The 27,979-nt window shown below is 40.6% G+C and overlaps 1 protein-coding gene across 2 annotated transcripts in view; it reads right to left on the minus strand.

Moving 5' to 3' along the window:
* SNX14 (sorting nexin 14) overlaps positions 1-27,979 on the minus strand; it is a 68,398-nt gene that overhangs the window by 19,083 nt on the left and 21,336 nt on the right. The window contains exons 8-21 of one of the 2 annotated variants that reach the window (XM_063443064.1): positions 26,829-26,985; positions 26,587-26,662; positions 24,840-24,884; positions 24,649-24,729; positions 22,157-22,271; positions 20,849-21,004; positions 20,325-20,449; positions 15,503-15,561; positions 13,678-13,704; positions 8,407-8,539; positions 6,556-6,763; positions 3,289-3,372; positions 1,946-2,046; positions 1,284-1,395 (exon numbers count right to left, since the gene is read on the minus strand). In XM_063443064.1, coding sequence (XP_063299134.1) covers positions 1,284-1,395; positions 1,946-2,046; positions 3,289-3,372; positions 6,556-6,763; positions 8,407-8,539; positions 13,678-13,704; positions 15,503-15,561; positions 20,325-20,449; positions 20,849-21,004; positions 22,157-22,271; positions 24,649-24,729; positions 24,840-24,884; positions 26,587-26,662; positions 26,829-26,985 — 1,479 coding nt within the window. The remainder of the gene's footprint in view (positions 1-1,283; positions 1,396-1,945; positions 2,047-3,288; positions 3,373-6,555; positions 6,764-8,406; positions 8,540-13,677; positions 13,705-15,502; positions 15,562-20,324; positions 20,450-20,848; positions 21,005-22,156; positions 22,272-24,648; positions 24,730-24,839; positions 24,885-26,586; positions 26,663-26,828; positions 26,986-27,979) is intronic. The other variant, XM_063443065.1, reaches the window with a different exon arrangement.

Here is a 27,979-nt window from a genome sequence, read left to right on the forward strand (position 1 = left end):
GCTGCCTAAAATGCATCCAAACATCCAGTATCTCCTCCCTCTGCATGCAGACACTGAACTTTCCTCATAGAGATTCATTGATTCAATTCATCTCTATGAGGAGATGCTGATTGGCCAGGGCTGTGTTTGAATCATGCTGGCTCTGCCCCTGATCTGCCTCTTTGTCAGTCTCAGCCAATCCTATGGGGAAGCATTGTGATTGGATCAGACCACCACTTCTGATGATGTCAGCAGACTGCTTGTTTTTGTTTTAGGCAAACAGCATGCAGATCCACATCTTCTGGCTTGAATACAGTAAGATTTTGCTTTATTTCTGGAGGCATGAGTGGCCCAGAGAGGCTAGATGGTGGTTTTAACACTATAGGGTCAGGAATACATGTTTGTGACACACACACAAACATTGATACACGCACACACCATGATACAGATACACATACTGACATAAAAACACTCTAATACACAGATGCACACCCTGACAAACACAAGTGATATTTTTAATATCTCCAGCCACCCTCCTGCTAGCTTACCTTATGTGTCCAGGAGGATTCCTGCTAGTTTATGTGAGTAAGGAGTTTGGAGCAGCTCCTGGAGTGCTCCTCTGCCCTCATGCTGCAGCTGCCTCCTCTACCTCCCGCACGGTCTCCCTGCGCAAAGCTGTGAGGAAGTGACAGGCTGTCACTTCCTCCCAGTTGGCAGACATTACATGGTCCCGGTCGTGGTCTTAGAGAACTGCGGCCCCCAACCAGGCCCCTGTTCAGTAGTAATGTTTCCCGGTGCTATGATTATGAAACATTCCGTGGCACCCATCTGTGCCTGTCGCAGCGCCCCAGTTCAGGAACCGCTATACTAAATGTGTCACTTAACTCTGGATTACTAGAACATATTTAAAGAACAAATTTTAGCGGATAACTATGCATATGTGAAAAATTCAGAATGTGTCAGGTTCCTTTAGTGAAATACATGCACTGTGGACTAGAAAACTGGCAGTCTCTATGGTCTTTATTGCCTGCACAGAACCATAGAGACGGTCAGTTTTCAAGCATTGTCTGACCTACTGTGTATGTATATGGCTGAAGGAACCGGTCATGTACTAACAGGTGGGGATGTGTTTTCTCCATATACCTTATTTTAAAATGTATATATTTCCATTTAAAACGTGATGAAAAGATTATTATAGATTTTTTTTTTGAGGTGACCGTTATCCTGTAATAAATTTGCAGACATTGACCAATTACTTAAGGCTTGCTTTATATTTGCTTTCCTCACTGATTGTTAATACATACCAAAGTTCACGTCTGGTAAGATCTTGTCATGAAACTGTGTTTCCAAACTGTTGGGGGATAAAAAATCTGCTAACAGTTGGCTATTACTTAGCTCTGGATGTTGTAAAAGATTCTGGAAAAATAAAAATTGGGAAGATAAAAAAACCCGAATACATTGTACAAAATATTTGGTTTTCTTTCTACAGTAATTCTTGTTCTACTAAAGAGAATGGAGAATACAGAGCAGGCACTGGATAATACATCCTAATGAGCATACATCCGAACAATGTGTGATTTTGCAGTGGTTACAGACCACCTATCACTGGTCAACTGGGCAAGCCAAGAGATCTATGCCATGATGGGCATAGATCTATTCCCTTTTTAGGAGTGCTACATTAAACACAGACAGTGTCAATAGGTTACAATATATCTTGATTCCCTCAGTCTGTAATAGAGTGCATAAAGAGGAAAAATGGTAAAGAGATCTGTGCTCCAGTGCCCGTGCTAGACCACTAGACCTCTCCATTTTACTAGATATGCTAGATAGTAAGCTGAACATTATGAATAAATAAGAATGAATGTTTAGTGTACTCTAGTTGCCAATGCTTCATTTAAAGCTAACACACACACCTAAAATCCTAAATACCCAGATCAAAAGTTCTATGTATTTATAAATATCGTACCTGTAAGTATTCCTGAAATTCTTCTCTCTTGGATGTTAGAAATTCATAATTTTTTGGTCCAATTATTCTTTTTGAAGGAAGTTGTGCATCAGGAAAAGAACCTTTAATTTAAAATAAATATGTATATTTTTAGATGAATAGCATTTTATAAGGCAGCTTTCATAAAAAAAAATGATTCCTACACTGGTCACAACCTGCCACCTAGTGGTTATACAGAGTCTAACAGGGTTATTCACTAAATTGAAAAGTCAGGAATTTAAAGTCAAAACTGCTGAACTTAAAAGTTATCAAAGAAAAGCTGGTCTTTGGACGGTTTTGCCAGCTCAGAGTCCATGCACGTAATCTGCAAGGGTGAAGATTATCATGTCGGTCATCGGTGCGCTGACGACAGATACAAAATATACACGGAATTGACATTAGGCAGCTCGTTACAGAATTCTGGGCTGCCAAGGTCACATGTTCTGGGGGTGCAACTAACACCTAGCATACAATTAAAATACCTCAATATATGCAGTGTCTGAAGCTGAAACACTGCACATACTTTTACCATGACTCCTTTAAATCACTTTAAGTCCTGGTGGTTGGAGTAATGCTTTAAGGGATTCACCAGTTTATATTAAAAATAAAATAATAATAATTTCAACCCATATGGATAGAAAGTCTTACTTCTGTTCTTCTAAGTAATCTGAGAGATAAAACTCTGACTAGGACACTGGCATCTGTTTTACAATGTCAAGTGAGAGGGGAGCAATGAAAACTGTATCATTCGAAATATCACTGGAGCTATTGCATCGAGCACTGGATCCAGAAACAAAAAACTATTTGTGCAGTGCAAGGGTGTAGGTATAATCCAGCAGCTTCAGACGAATCTGTACACAAGTAGAAACTTAGTATTAAGGGGTGTATTTCTCGTACTCTAAACACAATTCTAGCTTTACAGATGTAAAGGATTATTCAAGTTAGTTTGCATTTACTAATCAAATAATTTTTTAGCATATGTTTAATCAACTGTAACAAAACTGTCAGGGCCATTAGCATTGATAGGATTTTGGGCAGATGTTTCAGTGTTCTGGGTTGGTCCTAAAATGTCCCATATAAATGAGACACTGGAGAAAACATATCAAAGGGTCAAACATGCATTGATTTTTACAATACTTTTGCACATGTGCAGTCGACCTCTAAGGTATTCTAAGCATGTGCAGGGGTGGTGGATATGGGCACCATACTAACACACACACACACATTCTGCAATTAGGTTCCACAAACCCTTGATTGAGAATTGTAACTGTTGAACGATACAAAACACTTCTATAACAACAACAATAGTATATAAACAGACATACCATGGAATTCAGTGAGCTTTGATTCCAGCACATAAAATTCAATGTACTTTCTGCACACTGACCAGTGTTCAGCTTCATGGCCCACTAGAAAAAACAAAAACGTATATATACGTAACAAAAACGTATAAAGTTTAATATTGCAAATGTATTGCCAATCTCTGTATAAGATATTAAACTAATTTAACATATCTAGGATCTGTATGATAAAGCTGACTCAGAGACCCTTTAACTTTGAGGGACATGCTACTTTGTATCCTGCTCATCTTTATTCTGGCAATTAAATAACATTTCAGTCTAGCACACGCAAAATGTACGCAACACTAACAGGCAAGAGAATTTTAGACATATCCTACATGCAGCCACCAGCTTGTATGGCAGAGTCTCTGGAAGGTATCACTCATATTATATCAGTGTGAAGTGCAGCCACATGGAACTACACTAGCAATTACAGACATGCACATCTTTCAAAATGCTGCCTCTGAAGTAATGTGCGTGACATCATATCCACCGTCCTACACTACTAAAAAATGTATTCCTATAATTAAAAACTGAAAACTTTAAAACACATTATTTGAAAGCTTCGGTTCTGTGGCTCCCCTTGTGATTTTTACATCTGTAAATTCAGATTAAAGTTTGACTATTGTCCAAATAGAGAGCGCGATCATGGCATGCTTTATTATAGCAGACTGTTTAGTCTAAATACTACAGTCTAATCCTTGCCTCTCTAACAATAATGTATAAGGAAAAAAACGGGAGAAAGAAGATGGGAAGGGAGGCCGCTATTCGAACAATTAGAAGGAAGCTTTCTTCTACATGCTACACAGGGCTTGCATACACATTAACCTGCCCACGTTACATGTGGTATCATACTAAAGACTGATATAAGTGCTCAGCACCTCAGCTCCATGTCTCTTTCTCCTATGGTTTGTTTTAAATATGTTTATTGGTATCATGTCTTGAGTTCTCTTATCGGACAGATATTTATGAAAGCAAACAGTCGCCTGCGCAGAGGCTTAGGTATCGGTTCAAAAAGGTCAATGCAGAATATCACCTGCGCAGAGGCGAATTAGTCAGTACATATAAACATATATAAACTTTGCAGGAATGCATTTGCACGTATTTCAGCACTGACTGCGCATAAACATATATAAACTTTGCATGATAGCATTTGTACATATTTCAGCACAGGCTGCGTATAATGTACAGAAGTATTATGTTACGCTAGCTGCTCGTGAGCATGAAGCTTCATCGTTATGTATCTTATAACCGCGCTTTGCGGGCTTAGACATATATATGCCTTAATAAAACTTTAAAGAAAACCAATAGTGCAAAAAACTGTATGCATGGTATGCAAGCTCAGAGTAAGGTATCGGTTCAAAAGGGTCAATGCAGAATATCACCTGCGCTGAGGCGGGTTAGGCAGTACATATAAACATATATAAACTTTGCAGGAATGCATTTGTACATATTTCAGCACAGACTGCGCATAATGAACAGAGGGATTATGTTACGCTAGGTGCTCGTGAGCGTGAAGCTGCATGGTTATGTAGCTCATCACCGCGCTTTGCGGGCTTACACACATGTATGCCTTAATAATAATGTAAAGAAAACCAATAGCGCAAAAAAGAAAAGAAAAAAAACCCTGTATTTAATCTCTAGTCTTATACGTGGTTACGTGAACATGCAGGCGAGTAAAGTAAGTGTACAGTTACTCTACAAAAATAGTTTTTGCTTCGGGTAAAACTTAAAAAAAAAAAAAACTATAGCTTTAAAACTATTAACCAAGAGGCTGAATTATGGTTGTGCACTTTATATGCGGGTTGTCAGGCTTAATATGCTGTAGATAAAACTGCTGTGCAAGAATACATAACGGAGCTATCTGGGCAGCTAGTATGCAGTAGTAAACGGCTGTATTACAGTTGTAATCTAATAACACTTCAATCATTACACAAGGGCTCCCACATGAAAGAGAAGTGGCATGTTTGGCCCATACAGAGCTAACTTAACAGAGCAACGTGAGTCACTTCACTGGATGGGGCGATATGGCGCCCGGTGCGAGGAGACCGTCCAGCATGGCTTTCTCAGCCTCCTAAATGGTATGTCCGCTTGCTCCCCTCTAGTATGGTTGTGGTTGAAGGTTGAACGGGGTAAACGTGCATTTGGTGTGCCAACTGTTCCCATCCGAGTCCCCCAGGCATCCCCAGTTTCGGCAGGCCCCCCTCCTCCGCCCCCCAAGGCTTGCGTCCGTGCCCGCGGTAAGCTCCACCGCGCTGTGGGCACTCAGAGACCGCTGCTGTCTGGTGTCCCCCCCCCCTCCTGTAGAGTCTGCCATGGCCCCGGCCTCCTGCACCTCCCCAGCTCCGGCAGGGCCTCCCTGGAGCTCCAGCCTCGACTTGCCTCACCCGATTCCGGTCTCGTACATGGCGCCGGCCCGCGGCCCCCGTTCCACCGAGGGGCCTGTGCGCCCCAGCGCCACAGGGCTCACAGACTTGGGGGCATTTGCTCCGGACCACCACCAAATCCGAAGGTCATGGCCGGCTCCATGCCGACCAGTTCGCCGCCCAGATGGGCCAAGTCACGGGGTCCGCCATTTCGGGGGCCAGGGTGTCTCAGCGGGCTGCTGTCACATTTGCGCGGGGCGCCCCTCATGGCTGTGTGGACATGTGGGGCTCTGTCGGCCATTTTAGCTCCATGCGGTAAGGCGTTCCGCACCGGGTAAGCCTCCCCATCCAGCCTCTGAAGCTCAGACTCTTGGGCCGGGATCACCCCCCCGGCCAGGAGGGGGGGAAGCGGGGCCGGACCCGGATTCCCACCTGCCCCTTGCATGTTGTGGTCCCCTGCTGCGTGTCTCAGGCCTCCGGGGCTCACCGCACTCCGTTGTTGCTGCCCGCTCGATGAGTGCCGCGGTACTTCGTGCCTGGGTGTATCTCTCCCCGACTGCATGTCTTTTCGTCGGTGTTTAGCAGGTTTTTATGTCGGTTTGTGGGCATTTTATGCAGCTTATAGCCGGAGCCGGTGAGAACGGCTGCCGCTCGGCTCGGCGGCCCGGCGGCCCGGCCGCGCCTCTCCTATGGTTTGGATACAATGACTTTCAAAACAACTTTTGGCACAGTACACAGACTACTAACACCCATCATGTTTCCTACAAAGCATCTTGCACAATAAAATGTTTCAAAATGTTTAACGCCCAATTAAATCCCAAATCAATTATAATTTAAATATTTCAGAAGAGTGCATAAATGAAAGTTAAATTGCAAAATTTTCTACCTGCTATTCTATCATTCCGCTCCACATCTATACAATACACAGGAATTCTCTCTTTTCTGTCTCTCTTTTCAAGGTAAGTATCATCATAAAAGTCCACATATGGTATACTGATTTTCCAGGCGGAGAGATTGCGTGGTGTGTTTGGTGTTGTTGCAGTAAGAACCTCCACTGGGGAATCATCTTCTGATACCATAATACCTTCTTCAATCTGCAATAAATAATGCAACATGCATACATATTACACTTTATTTTTGCTAGACTTTACATGCAACAAGTACAAATAAGGTACAAAAAATTCTCTGACATTTTGATCCAGGGGAATTGTTCACAGTCCTTCTTCAAAACAACATGAACCTGGGGAACCTTAAAGCGAAAGTGACACTGCCATGCCAAACTTACCTTTCCCCAATCGCTTCCTCTTCTCTCCCTCTGTCAGGATCTGTTCTTCATTTCTTCCTGTCTGCTCTAGTTTTATTTAAAACATAAGACAAAGTAGGGACCTATTGGGTGGGGGTCAGAGGGTAGGGAGTGTAATATAGGCCCCCCCATGGTCACTTAAGACTTACCACTCATGGGTGGGGGCATATTGTAACTTAAGGGCCCCCACCTGCTGCTCATAGGTGGGGGCCAGGACAGTACACACCCCCCTCCCTCCATTGTATCTTGGGGCCTCCACCTGCCGCTCACTAGGTCCCCCATTTAGTTTACTGGCCCCTACTCTTGTTGCACAAGTGGAGATCGGAGGGGACACTTTGTGCCCCCCACTCAATTATTTTTATAGGTGCCCCACTAAGGGGCACTTTATTAAAGTAACGGGGGTAATTTTACAACAGTGAGCAGCCCAGGCTGCTCACTGTTTAGTAGACATACCCCTACTCTCGGTATAGCGAGTAGAGGCAGATTAATCTTTACTTAGTATTAGTAAATTTGGCTGAAAGACCAAATTCGGTCTTTCAGCCTTTTAGTAGATAGCTCCCTAACACCGTGAGAATTAGGGAGCAATCTACTCGCGGCACGAATAAGATCGGAACTTCATTCTAATGAAATTCCGATCTGAACAAAAGTCCTGAATTGCGTCCGAACACGAATGGACAAACTGTTCTCATTCTGTAAGAACGAAATTCGGTAGTTTAATCAGTGTTCAAAAGCCGAACGAAGCAGCAGGAGGAAGGTGAGTATTGTGGGAAAATTGCTTTGACAACAGGAAACAGAGAAGATTTTGCTGCTCCCCTGGGTCATAGCTGGTCAAGCGTAGCAAAAATACAAAAGACAAAATAGTCCCTACTTTGACTTATATTTTAAAGAAAAGTAGAGCAGATATGAAGAAATGAAGAACCGATCTGCCGCTTTAAATGAACACTATAAGGTCACAAATACAAATATGTATTCCTGACCCTATAGTGTTAAAAAATGCAGTTTATGTCCCTGGTCCCCTCTTTATTCCAGCACCATGCACTGAGTGACTTCCACTGGAGGTGTCCCTAGAGAGCAATTTAAACGCGGCCTTTTCTCTGAAAAGGCAGTATTTACATTAAAAACTTTCAGGGACATAGACACCAGAACAATTACATTAAGTTGAAGATATTCTTGTAGCTATAGTCTCCCTTTAATATTGTTTTTTCAAAATATTAAAATATCAAAAATATATCATATTAAAAAATACATCAATCTACCCCCCCCCCCCCTCCAAAAAAAAAATATTACAAAATAAGTTTTTCCAGAAATATTGAATCATTTGAAAAGCTTATCCAAAAATATTAAGGGCCTTAATTGGGTAAAATGTGCACATGTGCCAACACTGTACACGTAAGTAGTTAAAACAGGTAGCTTCATCTACATCATTTTACTCACCACATCGTCTCCATCTGTCAATGCATAGTTAGGCAGCATAGCACCCTCCATTGTTGAACTCTTAAACACTCCTTTTATTCTATGGCCTATTTTTCCAATTCCTGAGGGTTCTCCTCCCCTTTTTTGAGTAGTCCTGAGAGAAGAATATACAAAAACAATTAACTGATGTTCATGCATATCATTTACAACATGTTACACTACACTACAAATATTTGTGAATTGTGTTAGTCCGTTTACCACCACAAGTGACCCATGAAAAACTGAGCAACATTACAAATATACAAGGACATAATTATTTAATGCAAGCAAAATTGCACTACTGCACTGAGAAGTCTTTGCAAGGCCGTTGCTTAGAGCAATAACTGAGCTAAACACCGAGGAAGGAAGTAACAGGACCAATTGTCTAACTGACAGTCAGGGGAGTCTAACAAGGTTCATTTATAAAAGTGCCAATTTCTATTAAAATTTGCACTTTTTTTTGTCAAATACAAATATATAAAAAAACAACACACTCTTTACAAATAAAACACTTTAGCAAGTTAAAGTGTTTTAGAGGTCAGAAGTGTCCCTGTAATTTCTTTACATATAGGAGCATCACATTATTGTATATGTCCATAAATGCAGAATTTTTCCGTGTACTCAAAGGCCTTAATTTGCAAAACATTCTTATAAGTTGCATGAATCAGGGATAGTTTGGGGGGTTTTCTGTGACTATGCCACACAATTGTATTGAGAATCATCACAGTTTAGTTAGTTAAAATACATCCAACTCAGATGAATCAATAGGTTTGCAGAAAGTAATAAAATGTCTATAAAAACAAAACAAAAAAAACAACTAACATCGGTGCTGCAATACATAGAAAGCGTCATGCAGTGATTTGTCAGGCTGCCAACAAGACACGTGTAAAAATTCCACGAATCGTCCAACACAGCCACTGCCGCCATGCTCAGCGACACAAGTTAAATACATACAGAGGGGACAAAGAGTGCACATAACCTAAACCTTAACCCACAACATTTTAAAAAAGTTACAATTATTAAGTATTATTATTGAGTTGAAACAATCTAGGTACAGCCATCTTGTATTCCTAGCCCATGAGTTATTAAAAAAACTGGAAATCATTAATTCTTTAACCAACCTTTTCAGGGCGTAGCCGTTTGTACATGGTACACTATAGGCACCCAGACCACTTCAGCTTAATGAAGTGGTCTGGGTGCCAGGTCCAGCTAGGGTTAACCCATTTTTTTTATAAACATAGCAGTTTCAGAGAAACTGCTATGTTTATAAATGGGTTAATCCAGCCCTCAAATCCTCTAGTGGCTGTCTCACTGACAGCCGCTAGAGGCGCTTGCGTGATTCTCACTGTGAAAATCACAGTGAGAGCACGCAAGCGTCCATAGGAAAGGATTGATAATGCTTTCCTATGAGACCGGCTGAATGCGCGTGCAGCTCTTGCCGCGTGTGCGCATTCAGCCGAATGGGAGGAGAGGAGGAGGATCGGAGGAGGAGAGCTCCCCACCCGGCGCTGGAGAAAGGTACGTTTTAACCCCTTTCCTCTCCCCAGAGCCCGGCGGGAGGGGGTCCCTGAGGGTGGAGGCACCCTCAGGTCACTATAGTGCCAGGAAAACGAGTATGTTTTCCTGGCACTATAGTGGTCCTTTAAACCCAAGTTTTGCAAGGCATCATTCTTAAAGTGACGGTTTCTAGACAATAATAAAATGTTCTTCGCTTTCAAGGGTTGCTCTCCAACAGCAAGTTTGCTGCCAAGTTCAAAGGCTAATCAAGTGGTTTTAAACTTTAGATAATGAATCAGGAATGTGACTAATCCAAACTAGCTGCCGTTTTGAGAAAACTAGGCATGTGAAAATGTAAGTGGACATCACCGTGCAGACAAGCTGTCCAAAGAAGTTATGGCAATTGCTGCCAACCTTAGTTTGCAGATGAGATGGATAGAGGCCACCCAGGATATACTTCAGCTCTCTTCCTGCGATTCATATTTACCTAGAGTCCATATTACATACCCAACATGGAGTTATATTATGGCAAACGCAGACTGATCACTCAGAGACCTGGTGCCACATTACCTAGGTATTAGTATGTACAATAGCTTCATACACAGTAAGCCACTTCAAAACATATGCAGTTAGACAGATTTTGAATATTGTCAATGGGGTATTCTATAGTAATCCTTAAAGAACAACTTCATCTCAATAAACATTTAACCCTCCATACAGACAGTCACTAGAAACACTTCTACTGCACTGACTAATTAAAACTCTGTTATGTGACATGGAAGCTCTTGGGTAAGCTCATTAGATTAAATGGCTTTCCTATGACAAGCATCGGATGATTGTGCAGCACTTTCCACGCATAGTGTTCACTCATTTTTAGAAATCTAATGTTGTACAAACATTGCAATTTCTTTATTCTGGCCTTGACTGGAGATGTGGACACCATATATGGAACACAGGGACTTGCTCTGCAAAAGCAACTATACCCCCAACAATGAGATTAGGGCTCAACATTTCTACTTGCCCCTAGCCATCGGCAAGTGAAAATCTAGCAGCGACAGTTAACTTTGCTAGTAGCACAAGAACTGAAATTTTAAGCCCTGTTGAGATTATCTACTTACCATTTATCTACAGATTTATTAGTTCATTAATTAGAATTCAAACTTACAATACTAATGTAATATTGCTATTCTGAAGAATTTCTGCATGTACACTGCTTCTCTAGGGGGATATTCTATATAAAACCTTTTTCAGAAATATATTTAATGGAACATTGAACAGAATTACTAGGTTCAAAGTATTTTTCTCTTGTAATAATTCACTTATTTAAACTTGGGAACCAATACAGGATAAACCCCAATTAATTAGACCAAAATAAATTGTAACCACACTGAACTACAATTCACTGTGGAAACTCTGGTATTTGAGTTCTCCTTAATTTGTTTTAAGATTTTCCAAGCATTGAAATTCACATCTCACTATATACCACTTCCATGGAACATAAGATGATGATTTTCATTATTATTGAGGAACGAATTGCTATAAAGGAAACAAAATGCAGAACAAGATTTTTTTCTGGAAGCTGAAGTTTGGTTGATCTGTTGGCGATTCATGGGCTTTAATAGTTTAAAGACACATAATTGCCTTTCCAGTCCTTTCAAGCACTAAACATTTACGAGCTGTCTAAATATTAACCAGGTCTACATTGCTAGTCAGGTGTGTTTTTTTCTTTAGAGGTAATGAAATCCCTATTCATTGCTTTTCCTACCAACTACTTAGAATTGGCATTAGGCAGAGGTTTAAGTGCCACATGCTGCTCAGCATTCCATTAATCATCACTGTACGCACTATGGTCTAAGCCTCACAGGAAACTGGTTAAATTGCAGAAACAAACTGATCCCACAAAACCTGCACACCCAAACAGTCTGGGGTGGGCTGCTACGAAAGCATACAACTAGGTTTTTCCAAGACTATAACTTGCCTGTACATAGATTTACTAATTATAGAGCCTACCAGCAGAGATAAGCATTAATTTCAATCAGAATTGGTCTGTTATTAATCCGAGCGTACAATAGATGTAAAGGCTAACTCTTGGGGTACACTGCATATTGATTGTTCTGCATGGCTCTGGTTATGGCCTGTGTGCAAGCAGTTAGGAATAATGTCACCAGTCTAAGCAGATTGCTAAAGACAGTCTGCTTCCTTCTTATCTAATCATTGTATCATTGAGGGTACCAACACAACAAATACAAGAATGGAAGTTTCACAACATACTGGGTGCCAGCTGCCTCTGTTTCAATTCCTATACACAAACTCGCAGATCTACACTTCTTCCATCAGTGGTATGCAAAGGAGACCAAGATCTGTGCTTTATCAAGTTATCAGGGATGACAATTGACTTAACGCTTGGTAACCACAATTAATCCCCCCCCCCCCTTCTAAAAAAACAAACAAAAAAACAATTACCATTATTCAATATAATAGAGTGCTCATTATCAGATCACACTTGTATATTATAAAAAAAAAAAAACAATAGGATTACTGAATACACTGAGAAAAGAGTCATAAATTGATTAAGTGAAGGCTTGCTAGGATTTGATAATCTGTAGGCTCACGCAAGTTGTATGTTACCGCTTACTTAAACAACATTCTGGGCAACATATTTAGTCCTGTGTAAATGGTACACAATCTTAAAGGTAGTATTCCAATAATAGTTTACATGCTAGAAAATATGCACAATCAAAGGAAGCTAGCTTTATTTCTGTGTTCTCGGTGATGTAACAGACTAACATTCCCAGCTGGCATTTGCTCATTGGTTGCTTGGGCATGCACAGGTGTGCTGATGCCCACTTGGAAAGCAATTAACATGTGAATGTGAGATACCATTCAGGAACATGTGCAGTAATTCTTCCAATGGTCTCCAAAAATATCAGCAATTCTGCAATACCTAAAGAAAAAATTCTCAAAAGTAAGCTTTGATGGGGACGGTCAGAGTCCCGGGATTTGTTGGAGGACACACACCTACTTTGATGAAAATCTTTGTGACAATTTTATTCAAAGACAAAAAATGCACCAGAAAGAGCAGATTATACATGGGAGATTGGCTTTTTTCCCCCCATGTTTAATCTGGGTTACACATAGGGCTTAGATTTTAAAGGGAGGGACACTTCAATAGACAGGATGATTAATACAACAAATACACATGTATGAACTTTTCAGCATTTGCCAGCAATGTGTTTTATCAGAACTCATGCTTTTGGTTTAATGACATACCGAGCACACACACACACAGCCAGCCATACTGCCTTTACAGCATTGTCTGTAAAATGAGATGCATACTGCATTCTCTACATTAATAAAAATGTAGACAATGCATGCTTTAATTGGAACCATTATTAATACATATATCTAGAAACTGGGGAGACAGTCAAAGCAATTCAAGTGCAGAGATTGTTAATAATCTAGTGAACCATGATAAAAATGGCCAAACGAAACAGTAAATTTAGCAATGGTCTGCAATTAAGAAATAGATCTGGCATTTAATCCTCTGTACTGTAAAATACATTTAAGCAGTCAATCTCCTAATATTTTAGGTAACTTGGTAAAGGCAGTATAATATTTTTTTTATAGAAATAAACAATTAGGTGCAAACAATTATGTTTAGCCCATCGAGGGCCTTATACACTCAAAAGGGTAACATAATTGAATACAGCATTACTACACAGGGAAGCCATCACAACATGCTGATTGAACACTCACCGGATATCATCCAAACTCAGGCTATTTCTGTAACAGGTACATGGAAACAGTTCATGATCAATAGTGTTTTAAATAATATAGTCAACACAAAAAACTTCCACTGGTTTAGGCTTCATTGAACATAGATTGAGAGCGCGAAATTGATAGATGAATGAGGAAAGAGAGACACAAATACGGAGCCATAACATTTACTAGACTTCTTGTCCCTACATTTTTCCAACCTTCCTCAACACATTGCAGTTGATTTGTACTTTTCTTTTTTCAATTGCTACTACTGGGAATTGAGAACATCTTGGTCTAGAGATTAGCATCACCTCTGAAAACAAACCATACTTTCATTATACATTTAGCTGAGGATGCAGTGCCATCAAATGTCCTACTTTCATTATACTAAAGAATTAAGGAGAGTCCATCTGCAGGGCTCAAAATCTCATTGGGGCCAAGTGGAAATTGAGCCTTGACAAGTAACAAGTGGTCTTCTCTAACCAGCCTGGTGTTTCTATAAGCTGCCCATCATGCACGACAGGAAATCTTTTATGTCTGACAAACACTGAGAAAATCCAGTTGTGGGTTTACATGACAACATGATACTGCTTAGATATTGGTTGTCATAGCACTTGGGATGGGATTTGGTGCTGCTTCCAGCTACTCCAGAACCTGCTTCCTTTTCTGGCTGTTCCTGGTGATGCTTGTAATTATGTAATAAAACATTTCCCACCAGTCTGTTTTGGGGTTTTATTTTTACCTCAACTCCCACTGCCCTCATCCAGTTCATTGTGATGGGAGCTGCAGTCCAGCAACAGCATGTGATCTGTTCACTGTTTTAAGTACATGGTCAGATTTTTAGACTGACTAAGCAGATTTACAGTGTGGTTTAGCATATTCCCAGGGTCTCCAGAATCTAATTAGAGACTAAGGGTGAGTAAGCATAAGAACATTTTGAGGTGAGAAGACATTCTGTGGTATGGACTAATTCCCTCCCGTCACAGAGTGAATGGGCATACACTCTGCATTAAAGGGACTCTCCAGTACCAGGAAGACAAATCGTTTTCCTGGCACTGCAGGTCCCTTCTCCCTCCACTTCCCATCCCCGGTTGCTAAAGAGGTCAAAACCCCTTCAGTGACTTACCCGAGGCAGCGCCGATGTCCTTCGGCGCTGCTTCTGGGTCCGCCCACGCTCCTCCCCATCACCACGTCATCCGCCGGGGGAAACCGATCACGCCCGCCGGTGGGGGGAGACCTAATGCGCATGCGCGGCAATGCCGCGCACGCGCATGCACATTAGGTCCTCACACAGCTTGAGGACGTCCAGCGACGCTTTAGAACAGAAAACCTGTGCTAGAATCCCGGAAGTGCCCTCTAGTGGCTGTCTAGTAGACAGCCACTAGAGGAGAAGTTAACCCTGCAATGTAATTATTGCAGTTTATGAAAACTGCAATAATTACACTTGCAGGGTTAAGGGTAGTGGGAGTTGGCACCCAGACCACTCCAATGGGCAGAAGTGGTCTGGGTGCCTGGAGTGTCCCTTTAACGGATAGTAGATCAGGGTCCAACGTTGAATGGACATATTTACAGGGTGAATAGGCAGATTAAATCCTGCATTCATGGATATTATTAATTAACACAAATACACAGGGATATTAACAAAATCTAAAATCCCCTCATTCACATCAACCCTTCAGGCACACACACTGACTTTGCACACAAATACACTCTTTCTTATACAATTCATAAGAACAATGGTACATTGGTTTATAACTAAAATCTAAATTACATCAAAGTCTCTTTAAAGAGTAATTTAGCACACATGTATGGATGGACCTACCTGTTAAATTTTGAGCTGCGTGTTGGAGACTCTGCACCTTCCAGGAGCTGCCTGAAATACTAACACAAGAAAAGGATGATACAATTCAGAGCTTAACAGAAACATTATAATCTGGATAGAAATAATCATACACCATGTAAAAAGAGGTTCAAATTGCATAAATGGTAAATAAATCTAGAGAAATACATAGCTAATTATGGTCTTCTGTTAAACAGATGTAACCCTTTGTTTTAATAGCTTGGGAAAAAGATCACTCTGCAGCAAGTCCCCCTACCAAACTCCCTATGCAAGTCCTAGCCTCTGTGCAAATTTCTCTATGCAGCGATGACCTATTCACTGTTGCAGGACTTTATAGAAAAGGTCATTATTTCCCAATTACAGACTATGGTTGAGAGTTATAGAAATGTCCTGTTCTTGTACTTTAGACCACTTTTTAGAACAGAATACTTTGATCACTCTCTCCCCCCCTATGTGTTAAAATGTGGATTCAGTCACCACTTACTGTGTTTTTCTGTTTTTATTTTATAGGCAGTATATTTTGTTCTGTACATTTTAGAGACCATTTTGAAGAAAAAAAAAATCATTTGTTTCAGAGAGAAATATAATTAATTACACACATTTATTATATTGTGTGTTTCTTATTTTGTGGATATGTTGGTTTAGACATTAACTTATATAGATTATTTTTATTCCTTTGAGCTCCTTGAATTGATCTCACATTGAGTGTTTCTTGTTAATACAAGACAATATATTTATACAGGTGACTTTTTTTTTTTTTTTAAATGTTTGGGTGTCAGTCATTAGATGGAAAAATCAGTACCGGTTGTTCATGCTAGAGATTGCAAAACTGGATAGAGCTTTACAAGGCAATAAGGTACTAAATGAATAAAAAGGGAATACTATTCCATGTGTCCACTAAGTCCACAAGGGTTAACAATGCACCATATTTTATATTGGTTCTATATCAGAGCAGGTTTAACCTTAAAGGGGCACATGTATTTCTGACACTTTAGTTCTAGTTTAGGTGGTCGGCTCCTCGTACCTCTAGTCAGAAAGGGGATTTGCTCACTTTTTTTCCAAGCACAGCACAAGTCTCCTCGCGCCTGGTTCTGCCCTCGATCAAGCTCCTTGGCAGACATCAGAATTGATTAACTCAGCCAACGGAATGGGTGCGGATGCAAACGCCACCTTGACCCAGTGGTGTATCCTGGTTTTGTGCTGCCCTAGGCAGGACAAAACTCGGGCGCCCCCCTCCCGCCCGCGCCACCCCCATCCAACCCTTCCCCCCACCCGCACCACCCCCACCCTTCCCCCGCCCCGCCTTCTAAATACACACACACACACATTCACTTACAGATACGCATACACTAGCTAACAAACACACACTTGCTAACAGAAACACACACACACTTACAGACACACTCACACTCACTAGCAGATACACACACACTCACACTAACAGACACACACACTAACAGACACACACTAACAGACATACACACACACACACTAACAGACATACACACTAACAGACATACATACACACACACACTAACAGACATACACAGACACACTGACATTCACACACACACACACACTAACAGACATACACACACAGACACACACTAACAGACACACACACACACACACACACTAACAGACATACACACACACACTAACAGACATTCACACACACACACACACACACACTAACAGACATACACACACACACTAACAGACATACACACACACTAACACACACACACACACACACACACACACACTAACAGACATACACACACACACACTAACAGACAGACACACACACTAACAGACACACACACACACTAACAGACAGACACACACACACTAACAGACAGACACACACACACTAACAGACAGACACACACACACACTAACACACACACACACACACAGACAGACACACACACACACACACACTAACAGACATACACACATACTCACATATTTAACACATTTTCTTTTTTTTTATTTACCCCCCCCCCAGCCTCCTTACCTTTGGGAATGCTGGGGGGGGGGGTCCTATTTCTCCCTGGTGGTCCAGTGGCTGCTGGGCAGTGCTGGCGGGCGGCCGGCGAGGGAGCACTTCCTCTGAGCTGTCTGCTCAGCTCCCTCGCGCGCCGCACAGTGAGGCTGGGAGGCGGAGCCGGAATATGACGTCATATTCCGGCTCCCAGCCTCACTCTGCGGCGCGCGAGGGAGCTGAGCAGACAGCTCAGAGGAAGTGCTCCCTCGCCGCCCGCCCGCCAGCACTGCCCAGCAGACCGCCCGCCCGCACGCACGGCATGTCAGTTAGCCGCAAGGCTAACAATGCATTTGCCCTGGGCGATTGGGGGCGGCTTTTTTTGCCGCCCCCTGGAAAATGCCGCCCAAGGCAAATGCCTTGTTTGCCTCGCGGCTAATACGCCCCTGCACACACACACCAACAGACATACACACACACACTAACAGACATACACACACACTAACACACACACACACACTAACAGACATACACACACACACTAACAGACATACACACACACACTAACAGACATACACACACACTAACACACACACACACACTAACAGACATACACACACACACACACTAACAGACAGACACACACACACTAACACACACACACACACACACACTAACAGACATACACACATACTCACTCACTCACATATTTAACACATTTTCTTTTTTTTTATTTACCCCCCCCAGCCTCCTTACCTTTGGGAATGCTGGGGGGGGGGGGGTCCTATTTCTCCCTGGTGGTCCAGTGGCTGCTGGGCAGTGCTGGCGGGCGGCCGGCGAGGGAGCACTTCCTCTGAGCTGTCTGCTCAGCTCCCTCGCGCACCGCACAGTGAGGCTGGGAGGCGGAGCCGGAATATGACGTCATATTCCGGCTCCCAGCCTCACTCTGCGGCGCGCGAGGGAGCTGAGCAGACAGCTCAGAGGAAGTGCTCCCTCGCCGCCCGCCCGCCCGCCAGCACTGCCCAGCAGACCGCCCGCCCGCACGCACGGCATGTCAGTTAGCCGCAAGGCTAACAAGGCATTTGCCCTGGGCGATTGGGGGCGGCTTTTTTTGCCGCCCCCTGGAAAATGCCGCCCAAGGCAAATGCCTTGTTTGCCTCGCGGCTAATACGCCCCTGCCTTGACCAATCAGCATCTCCTCATACAGATGCATTGAATCAATGCATCTCTATAAGGAAAGTTCAGTGTTTCCATGCAGAGTGTGGAGACGCTGAATGTCAGTGCTACACAGTGTGCAGCACTTACTCAAGAAGCACCTCAAGTGGCCACTAGAGGTGTTCCTAGGCTGTAATCTGAAAAGACAGTGTTTACTGCAAAAAGTCTGAAGGCACTGATTATAATCACCAGAACAAACACAATAAGCTGCATTTGTCCAGGTGACTATAGTGTCCATTTAAGGTGACACTAGGTGGCTACCTATGGCACAGGGTTAGACAGGGCCCCAGAACCATGAAGTTGCTTGATAAAAGAGGGGCTCAAACTAATGGCCTGCCTATGGCCCCATGGGATCTTAATGTTCTCCGTTCTATAGTGGCGAATTTATGCAAACAGTTAAAATAATACATCTGCAGTGTTTGCAGATGACACAAAACTTTGTAAAATAATACAATGTGAGCAAGATATTACTTTGCTGCAGAAGGATTTAGATAGACTGGAGGACTGGGCACTCAAATGGCAGATGAAATTTAATGTTGAAAAATGCAAAGTTATGCACTTCGGCGTAAAGAATACACAAGCAAGGTATACCCTTAATGGAAGCGAATTAGGGATAACAACACACGAAAAGGACTTGGGAATTGTTATAGACAACAAACTATGCAACAATGTGCAATGTCAATCAGCAGTGGCCAAGGCCAGTAAGGTATTGTCATGCATGAAAAAGGGCATTCATTCTCGGGACGAGAATATCATTTTGCCTCTCTATAAATCACTGGTAAGACCACATATTGAATATGCTGTGCAATTTTGGGCACCTGTTCTAAAGAAGGATATCATGGCACTAGAAAAAGTGCAGAGGCGGGCTACAAAATTAATAAAAGGAATGGAACATATCAGCTATGAAGAAAGGTTAACAAATTTAAACCTATTTAGTTTAGAAAAACGTCGCCTGAGAGGGGATATGATAACATTATACAAATATATTCGGGGCCAATACAAACCATTGTGTGGAAATCTATTCACAAACCGGACTTTACATAGGACACGAGGCCATGCGTTTAGACTGGAAGAAAGAAGATTTCGTCTAAGGCAAAGGAAAGGGTTTTTTACTGTAAGAACAATCAGGATGTGGAATTCTCTGCCTGAAGAAGTGGTTTTATCAGAGTCCATACAGATGTTCAAACAGCTACTAGATGCATACTTGCAAAGACAGAATATTCAAGGATATAATCTTTCAATGTAGGGTAATAACTGCTTGATTCAAGGATAAATCTGACTGCCATTCTGGGGTCAAGAAGGAATTTTTTGTCCTAGCTTGTTGCAAAATTGTGCTTCAAACTGGGTTTTTTTTTTTTTTTTTTTTTCTTTTGGATCAACAGCAAAAAACAGGTGTGAGGAAGGCTGAACTTGATGGACGCAAGTCTCTTTTCAGCTATCTAACTATGTAACTATGTAACTATGTAACATATACATCACAAAATAGGAAAGCAAGCAGCATGTTCGATTTACACAATATGGTCACTATTTTTAGAAACTAAAACATTTTTGTCTTGTCATTTTATTCACACATTTAACATTGAGATTATTTTAGTGCTTTACCTCATCACTGTGACAAAACATAGGTGTAAAGACATTTTCCAAGAGGGAAAGCACATGCTCATAAGCCTCGAAAAGGCAGCGCATTGTTTGTAGTTTCACTACCTCTTTGTAAGGACCTTCAGCAACTAGAATAGAAAACAAAAACAATATTTGTTAAAATACTATCAAATCCTTTTCCTTTAATATTATTTTTGTATTATTATTATGTAACTCCTAATGGTCTTAAGTGGTGGATTTAGTATATTTAGCTTTGAAGATTAAACAAAAACAAAAAAAAAGAAGAAAAAGGGAAAAACAAAAAACACATGCAGGATTATTTACAAATGTGAGAATTGTAGGGAATTTAACATGTAAGGTTAAAATAGCAGAACTGGAATAATTGCTATGCTTCCAGAGGGACTATTTTGGTCTAAAATGTGAAAATTACTTTGAATACTGGACCTGTGGTTTTCCTCCTCCAAGATGCATCACATTGCTAGTTGTCTGGTGAAGCTGTATTTTATTTATAAAATGTATGAACTTACCATTTTGAATTTCCTCAACAATGAAAGGATCAAAACTTATTTTATCAAGGCTTTCTTCCAGGCAGTATGTGCGATATATAATCTTCACCTCTTCATGCAGAGACAGCATTTCATCATCCGATAACTCAGGTCTGAGAATTTTGTCATTAAATTCTTCTGCACAGAAAACAAAACAAAAAGAATCATGGTTATAGAACTACATCATACCAAATAGGCTGTTAAGCATAAATGGTATAATACTCTGCATTACATGTATCACCTAACCTACACAATACACAGTATGTTGTATAAAGTTTATTTTTAAAACCAATGCTACTGACCACAAAGTGTTATATTTACTTATGAGCGTGTAGTTATACATAAACATCTGCTGGAAAATGAAAATGAAAGGCATCACAAATGTTTCAAAGAATAGCAATAATGTCATGGACAGTGCTACAAATATGCACAAACCCCCCAAGGCTTGCAGTGACAATTAACTTTTAGAGTGGACTAGTAGCGCAGGACTTTTTAGGAAACGTTGAGTTCTGTCTAAGATATGGTAGAGTAAAAATGTTGCAGGGCATCTTAAACAAAAGTTATGATCAGGGTTCAAAAGGAGTATCTGAAAATCAATTACCTTCGGCAAAGCCATCCAAAAAACAGACCTGCTGTCCTTCATTTAAAAAGGGTCGTGGCTGACAGTGGTTTTTAAAAATTATTATATTTTTTTAATATTTACAGATGATGCCAGCAGTATCCAAATATTCTAACTATGTCATGAACCCTAACCTCTTGGCTACCTGCAATGTATTGTTGGTTTTATGCAGCAGCAGTGAAAAGCATCTCTGTAGTCTTTTTTTAGTATAAAACACTGTCAAGGGCCCTAAAGATGCGATGCCTTTTCCTTTTGAGCTTCAATACGATTTCATCTTGCACTACTCTTGCAAAAAATATTGTGGAAGGACTCTTTACAGAGGGTACACTGTACACTGTAGGTAAAGATGGTATCAATTATTTGGCTGAAGCTGGACAGGATGATGGGGTTCTGTGCTGCGAGGTTGGCAAACATAGTGGGACAAAATTAAAAGCGGAGAAGGATGATGAGTGAGAATATGGGGGGGGGGGAATGTGGATGTATGGCAGAGATAGAATTAGAATACACAAGGGCATAAAATCAATAATGTATTAAAATGCATAGAACCAATAAAGGAGTTCAACCTACAAGAAGAACTGTAAGGCGCAACATTTCACAAACAGTGCATCCCAATTAAAGAAGAAGGAAAATGTATGTGATACATGGTAGGTATCAGACAGAACCAGACATACCCACTGTCAAGCAAAATTGTAAAACATGTACTGCTCCCTCCTGTTTTAAAAACTTCATGAAACGGAATAAAAGATCCTGCTCGGACCGGATTTCTCTCAATTCAAGTTTCAGCACCTTGAGGGGAAAAATTTTTTGATTTAAAATGACAAAATGATTACATATTATTATAGGCTCCACCTATAAATATTTTTATCTCATTCATTTTTAGTAAAAGCGGATATGTTTGTTTTCAATCAATTATTAATGTCTAAATTTGCAGTTCAAAACAACACTTTTTTCTCGTACTTTACCATATAAAGTACAGTCTGTACCCTTATGTTCTCTGCTGTACAGACTTGATTTTTTTTTTCTGAAGCGACAGAATATATCTTATAGGGATCGTCACACTTCTTCATGGATATACTGATATAAAGGGACACTCCAGACCCCTAAAGCACTTTAGTTTGCTTAAAGGGACACTATAGTCACCTAAACAACTTTAGCTTAATGAAGCAGTTTTGGTGTATAGAACATGCCCCTGCAGCCTCCCTGCTCAATCCTCTGCCATTTAGGAGTTAAATCCCTTTGTTTATGAACCCTAGTTACACCTCCCTGCATGTGACTTGCACAGCCTTCCATAAACACTTCCTGTAAAGAGAGCCCTATTTAGGCTTTCTTTATTGCAAGTTCTGTTTAATTAAGATTTTCTTATCCCCTGCTATGTTAATAGCTTGCTAGACCCTGCAAGAGCCTCCTGTATGTGATTAAAGTTCAATTTAGAGATTGGGATACAATTATTTAAGGTAAATTACATCTGTTTGAAAGTGAAACCAGTTGTTTTTTCATGCAGGCTCTGTCAATCATAGCCAGGGGAGGTGTGGCTGTGGCTGCATAAACAGAAACAAAGTGATTTAACTCCTAAATGACAGTGAATTGAGCAGTGAGATTGCAGGGGAATGATCTATACACTAAAACTGCTTTATTTAGCTAAAGTAATTTAGGTGACTATAGTGTTCCTTTAAATGCTTTATGTATGAAGATTTCAACAGAAATTTACACTTTTATACATTAACCTTGTTACATCCCCTAGCTTTCAAGCAAACAGCCAGAACTGTAAGTCCTGGTTTGTTTAACTCAGTGGAGCTAAACTCAAGAGGCAGCAATTGCCCAGGGCACATGCCTTGCAAACACATCTCTTTGAGCTACATTGGGAAGTATATGATTGGACAGCTAAAGAAAGTCTGTGCTGGGTTAGAAGGGGAGGGGTTTCAAAGACGAGAGGTCTGTAACTTTTGCAAGCTGTTTTTAGATATAAATGACAATGAAAAAAATGCATAGAAAAATGCATGCATGTTTTCATTTGGGGTATGTCTACTAAAAAAAAGTAAATTGTTTCGGTAGGGGGCAGTGGAGAGTCATTTTAAAATGTGTAAAATTTGGGATAACTACAGTACAACAATGTCAATTAGTAGAGATTCACATTTTTCCTGTCATGTGTTAAGCAACTAGGAGCTAATAGGCCCAGTCAATTGTGATGGGGTTCTCAATGTTTGGGCCTCAGTAAAGCTCTCTCCTATGGCTTGTTTCCATATTTTTTTTTAAAGATGGAGGGGATTCACTTGTTGCGGTTCAAGGGTAGGATATAGGTATGAGATGCCATGGGATAAGGGATCAGGGTCCTGACATAGAAGTTCATAGGGTGTGGAGTTTCTAAACAGGTTAGGTTGTTCTTATTTTTATATTTATGTTTCTTGCAGATTTTTCTATGTTCTCTCTGATGTCAATGAACATTAGGACTGGGCAAACCTGTTTCTGAAACAGAAGTGAATGGACAAATCACTAATTATATATACATTTTCTTTCATTTAACAGTTTATACACGTGCTAACGCAGAGGGTTTTATAAACATTAGGGGAAAAACCCCATCGCATCTACTGGCAAGGCAGAAAAGTATTTTTTTTTTCTTCAGGGCTATCCATATTTGCAAAAAAGCTCTATTATATATATATATATATATATATATATATATATATATATATATATATATATATATATATACACACACACACACACACACACACACACACTTAGATCATATATATATAATATATATGATCTAAGTATATATTTTTTAATAATTCCTGTTAAAAACTTTTTTTTTAACTTTATTACAGGCACTGCAGGGACTGCCTGTCATTCCAGGCAGGCCCCCTGCAGGCACTGCTGCGGACAGCTATTCTGTCCATGTGGTCGCAACATCATCGTGATCACATGGCCCGGGAGGGCCGGACCAGCCACAAGGGGATTGTCTGGGATGCCAGGCAAGTCCCCCCATTGCGATCGCCGGTGAGAAGGTAAGTGGGAAGGATGGTGTGGACGTACTATGCCGCCCACCGGCATTTAGGACCGAGTCCCCAAGGATGGCATAGTACGCCTGCCGTCCTTAAGGGGTTAAGCATGAAATTATGGTGTGGCATCTATATATTTTGTTTATATTCAAAAGAATACCTACTGAAGGATTCTTGTTTTTTGGCTCTGCAAATTTTTGGAGAAACGGTACTAGATTTGAAACTGGCTCAGTTGCTTCTTCTGGCTGAAAGAGAACAAAAGAATGAGGAAAACAGGTTGGTAACTAACCTTTTATAAATTAGAAACATAATGTCAAACACACTACACAGATATGAACAACGTAAATAAACTTACCGGACTATCGTCTATGAAGATAAGAAGCAGTCTGTTCACATTATCCTAGAGACAAATGTGACAATACATTTAGACTTGTAAATATAATCCAGACTATATTTTTCTTTCTTTTTATCTTAAAGATAATTCATTATTTAACTGGACGGTGTTTAACTACAGATAAAGCAATATCTGTTGTAATGGCTTATTGAATGGAATAGATCAAAGTTAAGCTTTTTACAGAAAACAAATAATCAGCATGCACCAGTGTGGGAGATACTGAACTTAACTCATAGAGACGCATTGATGGAGATTGGCCAGAGCGACATTTGGCTCTGCCCCCGGCCCACCCCCTTGGATGAGATCGTCAGAATTGATAATTGGCTGAGATCATCACCTCCGATGATGTCAGCCAAGGAGGCAGATCCGTGGCAGAGCCAGCACCAGCAAACTTGAATAAAGATTTTACTATATTTAGAGGGTCTTGATGGTGTTTTAACACTATAGTGTCAGGAATACATGTTTGTGTTCACAGTGTATGCTGACAAAAGCTAAAGTTACCCAAGTTCTGCAATGTCAGCCTGGAACTCTGGTTCAGTGTGGACTGATTAAATCTATTGGATGTGAAGTATGGTGCAAGTAAAATAAAATATTTCTGTATTGGCAGGATTTTCATTTTTTTTTTAAGAAGCAAGCACTGCACATACTGGAACCATAATCACGTAAACAGGCATAAGTTGATATGGGCCTTAGAGAATGCCTTCAACAATGACCATCGATTCACTACAGCTTTAATGACCACTGACATACTGTCAGGATTATAGTTGATCCAGCACGTACAATTGTATCACACCTAGGACTAAGGATAACGTCTAACCAGACCTTAGAATGGCCGGACTTACGTACCGCAGAATAGTCAAAATACTTACCGAGGTCAGGGACACAAAATGAGACAACGATGAGGAAAGAGAAGTCAAGGATACCAGAAGTCATGGAAGTCAAAACGAAGCCAAAGTCAAATACCAAAAAAAACGCAATCAGGAACACACAGATAACCAGCTAATGGAAACCACTACAGGGCACTGACAACAAGGTAATTTGGGTTTAAATAACCCTCCTTAAGCTGTAATTGGTTGTCTCTGACCCCAAACGTATGTATGTCAGCGATATCTTTGATGTGGGCGAAGGTAAGTTTCTTATAAAAATTCGATCACAAGCAGCCGGCGTTCCTAAGAATGTCGCACCTGTTGGGGACCGCAATGGAGGGAGACTGGGTAGCTGCCCACCGAGCCAACGTAAGTTTGAAACATCTCTGCAGAGATGCCGGGAGCCGTGACACATACCATGTGTATCAGGATATAAAGGTAAGCAATATTTAAAAATGTGCACCTGCTACCTCTTATTTAATGCATTAAACTCTATAATAATAATAACTTTAAAAACTATTAAAACAAATTGGAGATCTAACCGGTACTGCACTTGCTCAACAAGTGTCAGTAGCAGGCTAATTCCTTCCTTATTAGAAGTAAGTTTCATCAATCTGGAGCCTCTCATTATTTGAACAGTTTTAAAAATGGATAGCCGCTATATCACAGCTTTATTAAGAGTTGATAAGTGAATAGTCCACTTTAACAGTTACTTACTATGCATTAAAAGACTATTTTATCGGTAAACAAAATTAATTAATCTAAAACATTCTTACAGATATATCATCTATAGCAAAGAAACAGACCATGTATTATTGATTTAGATATTGTAACAGACTTACTGGATCTGCCAGGAAATCTAATGCAGGCAAAAACACGGATCCACATAGGATTTCTCTTAACAACAATGTCAACGGTCTGGGGAAATTAAGAATATTTTCTGTTAAATTAAACAAATTAATTACATTTACAACTAAGCCAGTGTTCTAAGACTTTCCATTCAAATGGTGCAAATTTCATGTCCTGGCTATGTATTATTTTTAAAATAAAATCCCTAGTAGAATGTTATTTCTGAGATTTTTACCTGCTGTCTGTTGCTTTCGGTGGCAAGATAAAAGGAAATAGAAGCTCAGTAAGTTTTCTGAGGTAGGACATCTCATCTCTGCGACTTCTCAGTGCAACATGGAGATCAGGCCCATATTCCTCCAAAGCAGCCTGTTGTAGGTACTCAGAATTTTTACCTAATGAGGAGGGAAAATCTGAATGTCATTCAGTCATTTCGTTTATTACATATACAGGGCGTGAAATCTGAAGTACTACACTACTAGCCATTAGAAGGCACAGCATACTTAACAGGGCAAACGTTTAACTTGAGAATTGCTAGTGAAATTTTTTAGCCTATACACGATTTTGTTGGCAGTGACTAATGAAGCCAGCATTAAAATTCCAAATGGACGACAACTGACCTGAGTCTTCACTGGCAGTTCATAGCAAGCCACATCTGATGTACGGTCAATTACGTACCAATAGGGGGCATTCCACCACTAAGCGACAGCTGGGATGGAGATACATGCAGCACCCTTCCTCTGACTTTGTAGTGTAGTGAGACCTTAAAAGGACACTCTAGGGACCAATCCAACTTTAGTGCATTTGATACATTTTGGCCTCATTAACCCCTTAACGACTGAGCCAATTGTACAAGTTGTGGTACATATTGGGCAGACTAGATGGGCCGAATGGTTCTTATCTGCCGTCACATTCTATGTTTCTATGTGATCAAAACAAAACGTAAACAAAACCTTGAATTTGAGCTATATGTCTGTTCAGGATTAATTCACCTCTTTCCTATTATGTGCACCCACACTTATCATATATCATTTTGTTCAGGAGAAACAAGGCTTTCATGTCACATTGAATGTTTGTATATTAAATTATGTTAAAAATAAAAAATAAATTAAATGTTATTTTTTTTTAATTCTGCATGGCATTTTAACTGTGAATGTTAGAATACTGTTAGCTGTCTCCTATCATGTCTCATATCAACAACAACCGCTGGGGCCTTTCTTTTACATATAAGAAACATAAGTCCACTATAGATTTTTTGGACTTATCCCTCACGGGGTCTGAAGGGCGGATTACCACCAAAACATACCTGAAAAATGTAGACGTGAATGGTTATCTGCACGCCAATAGTGGCCATCACCCCACATGGATCCAAAATATTCCCATGGGGCA

The sequence above is a fragment of the Pelobates fuscus genome, chromosome 2 (genome assembly GCF_036172605.1).
Source record: "Pelobates fuscus isolate aPelFus1 chromosome 2, aPelFus1.pri, whole genome shotgun sequence".
NCBI lineage: Eukaryota > Metazoa > Chordata > Amphibia > Anura > Pelobatidae > Pelobates > Pelobates fuscus.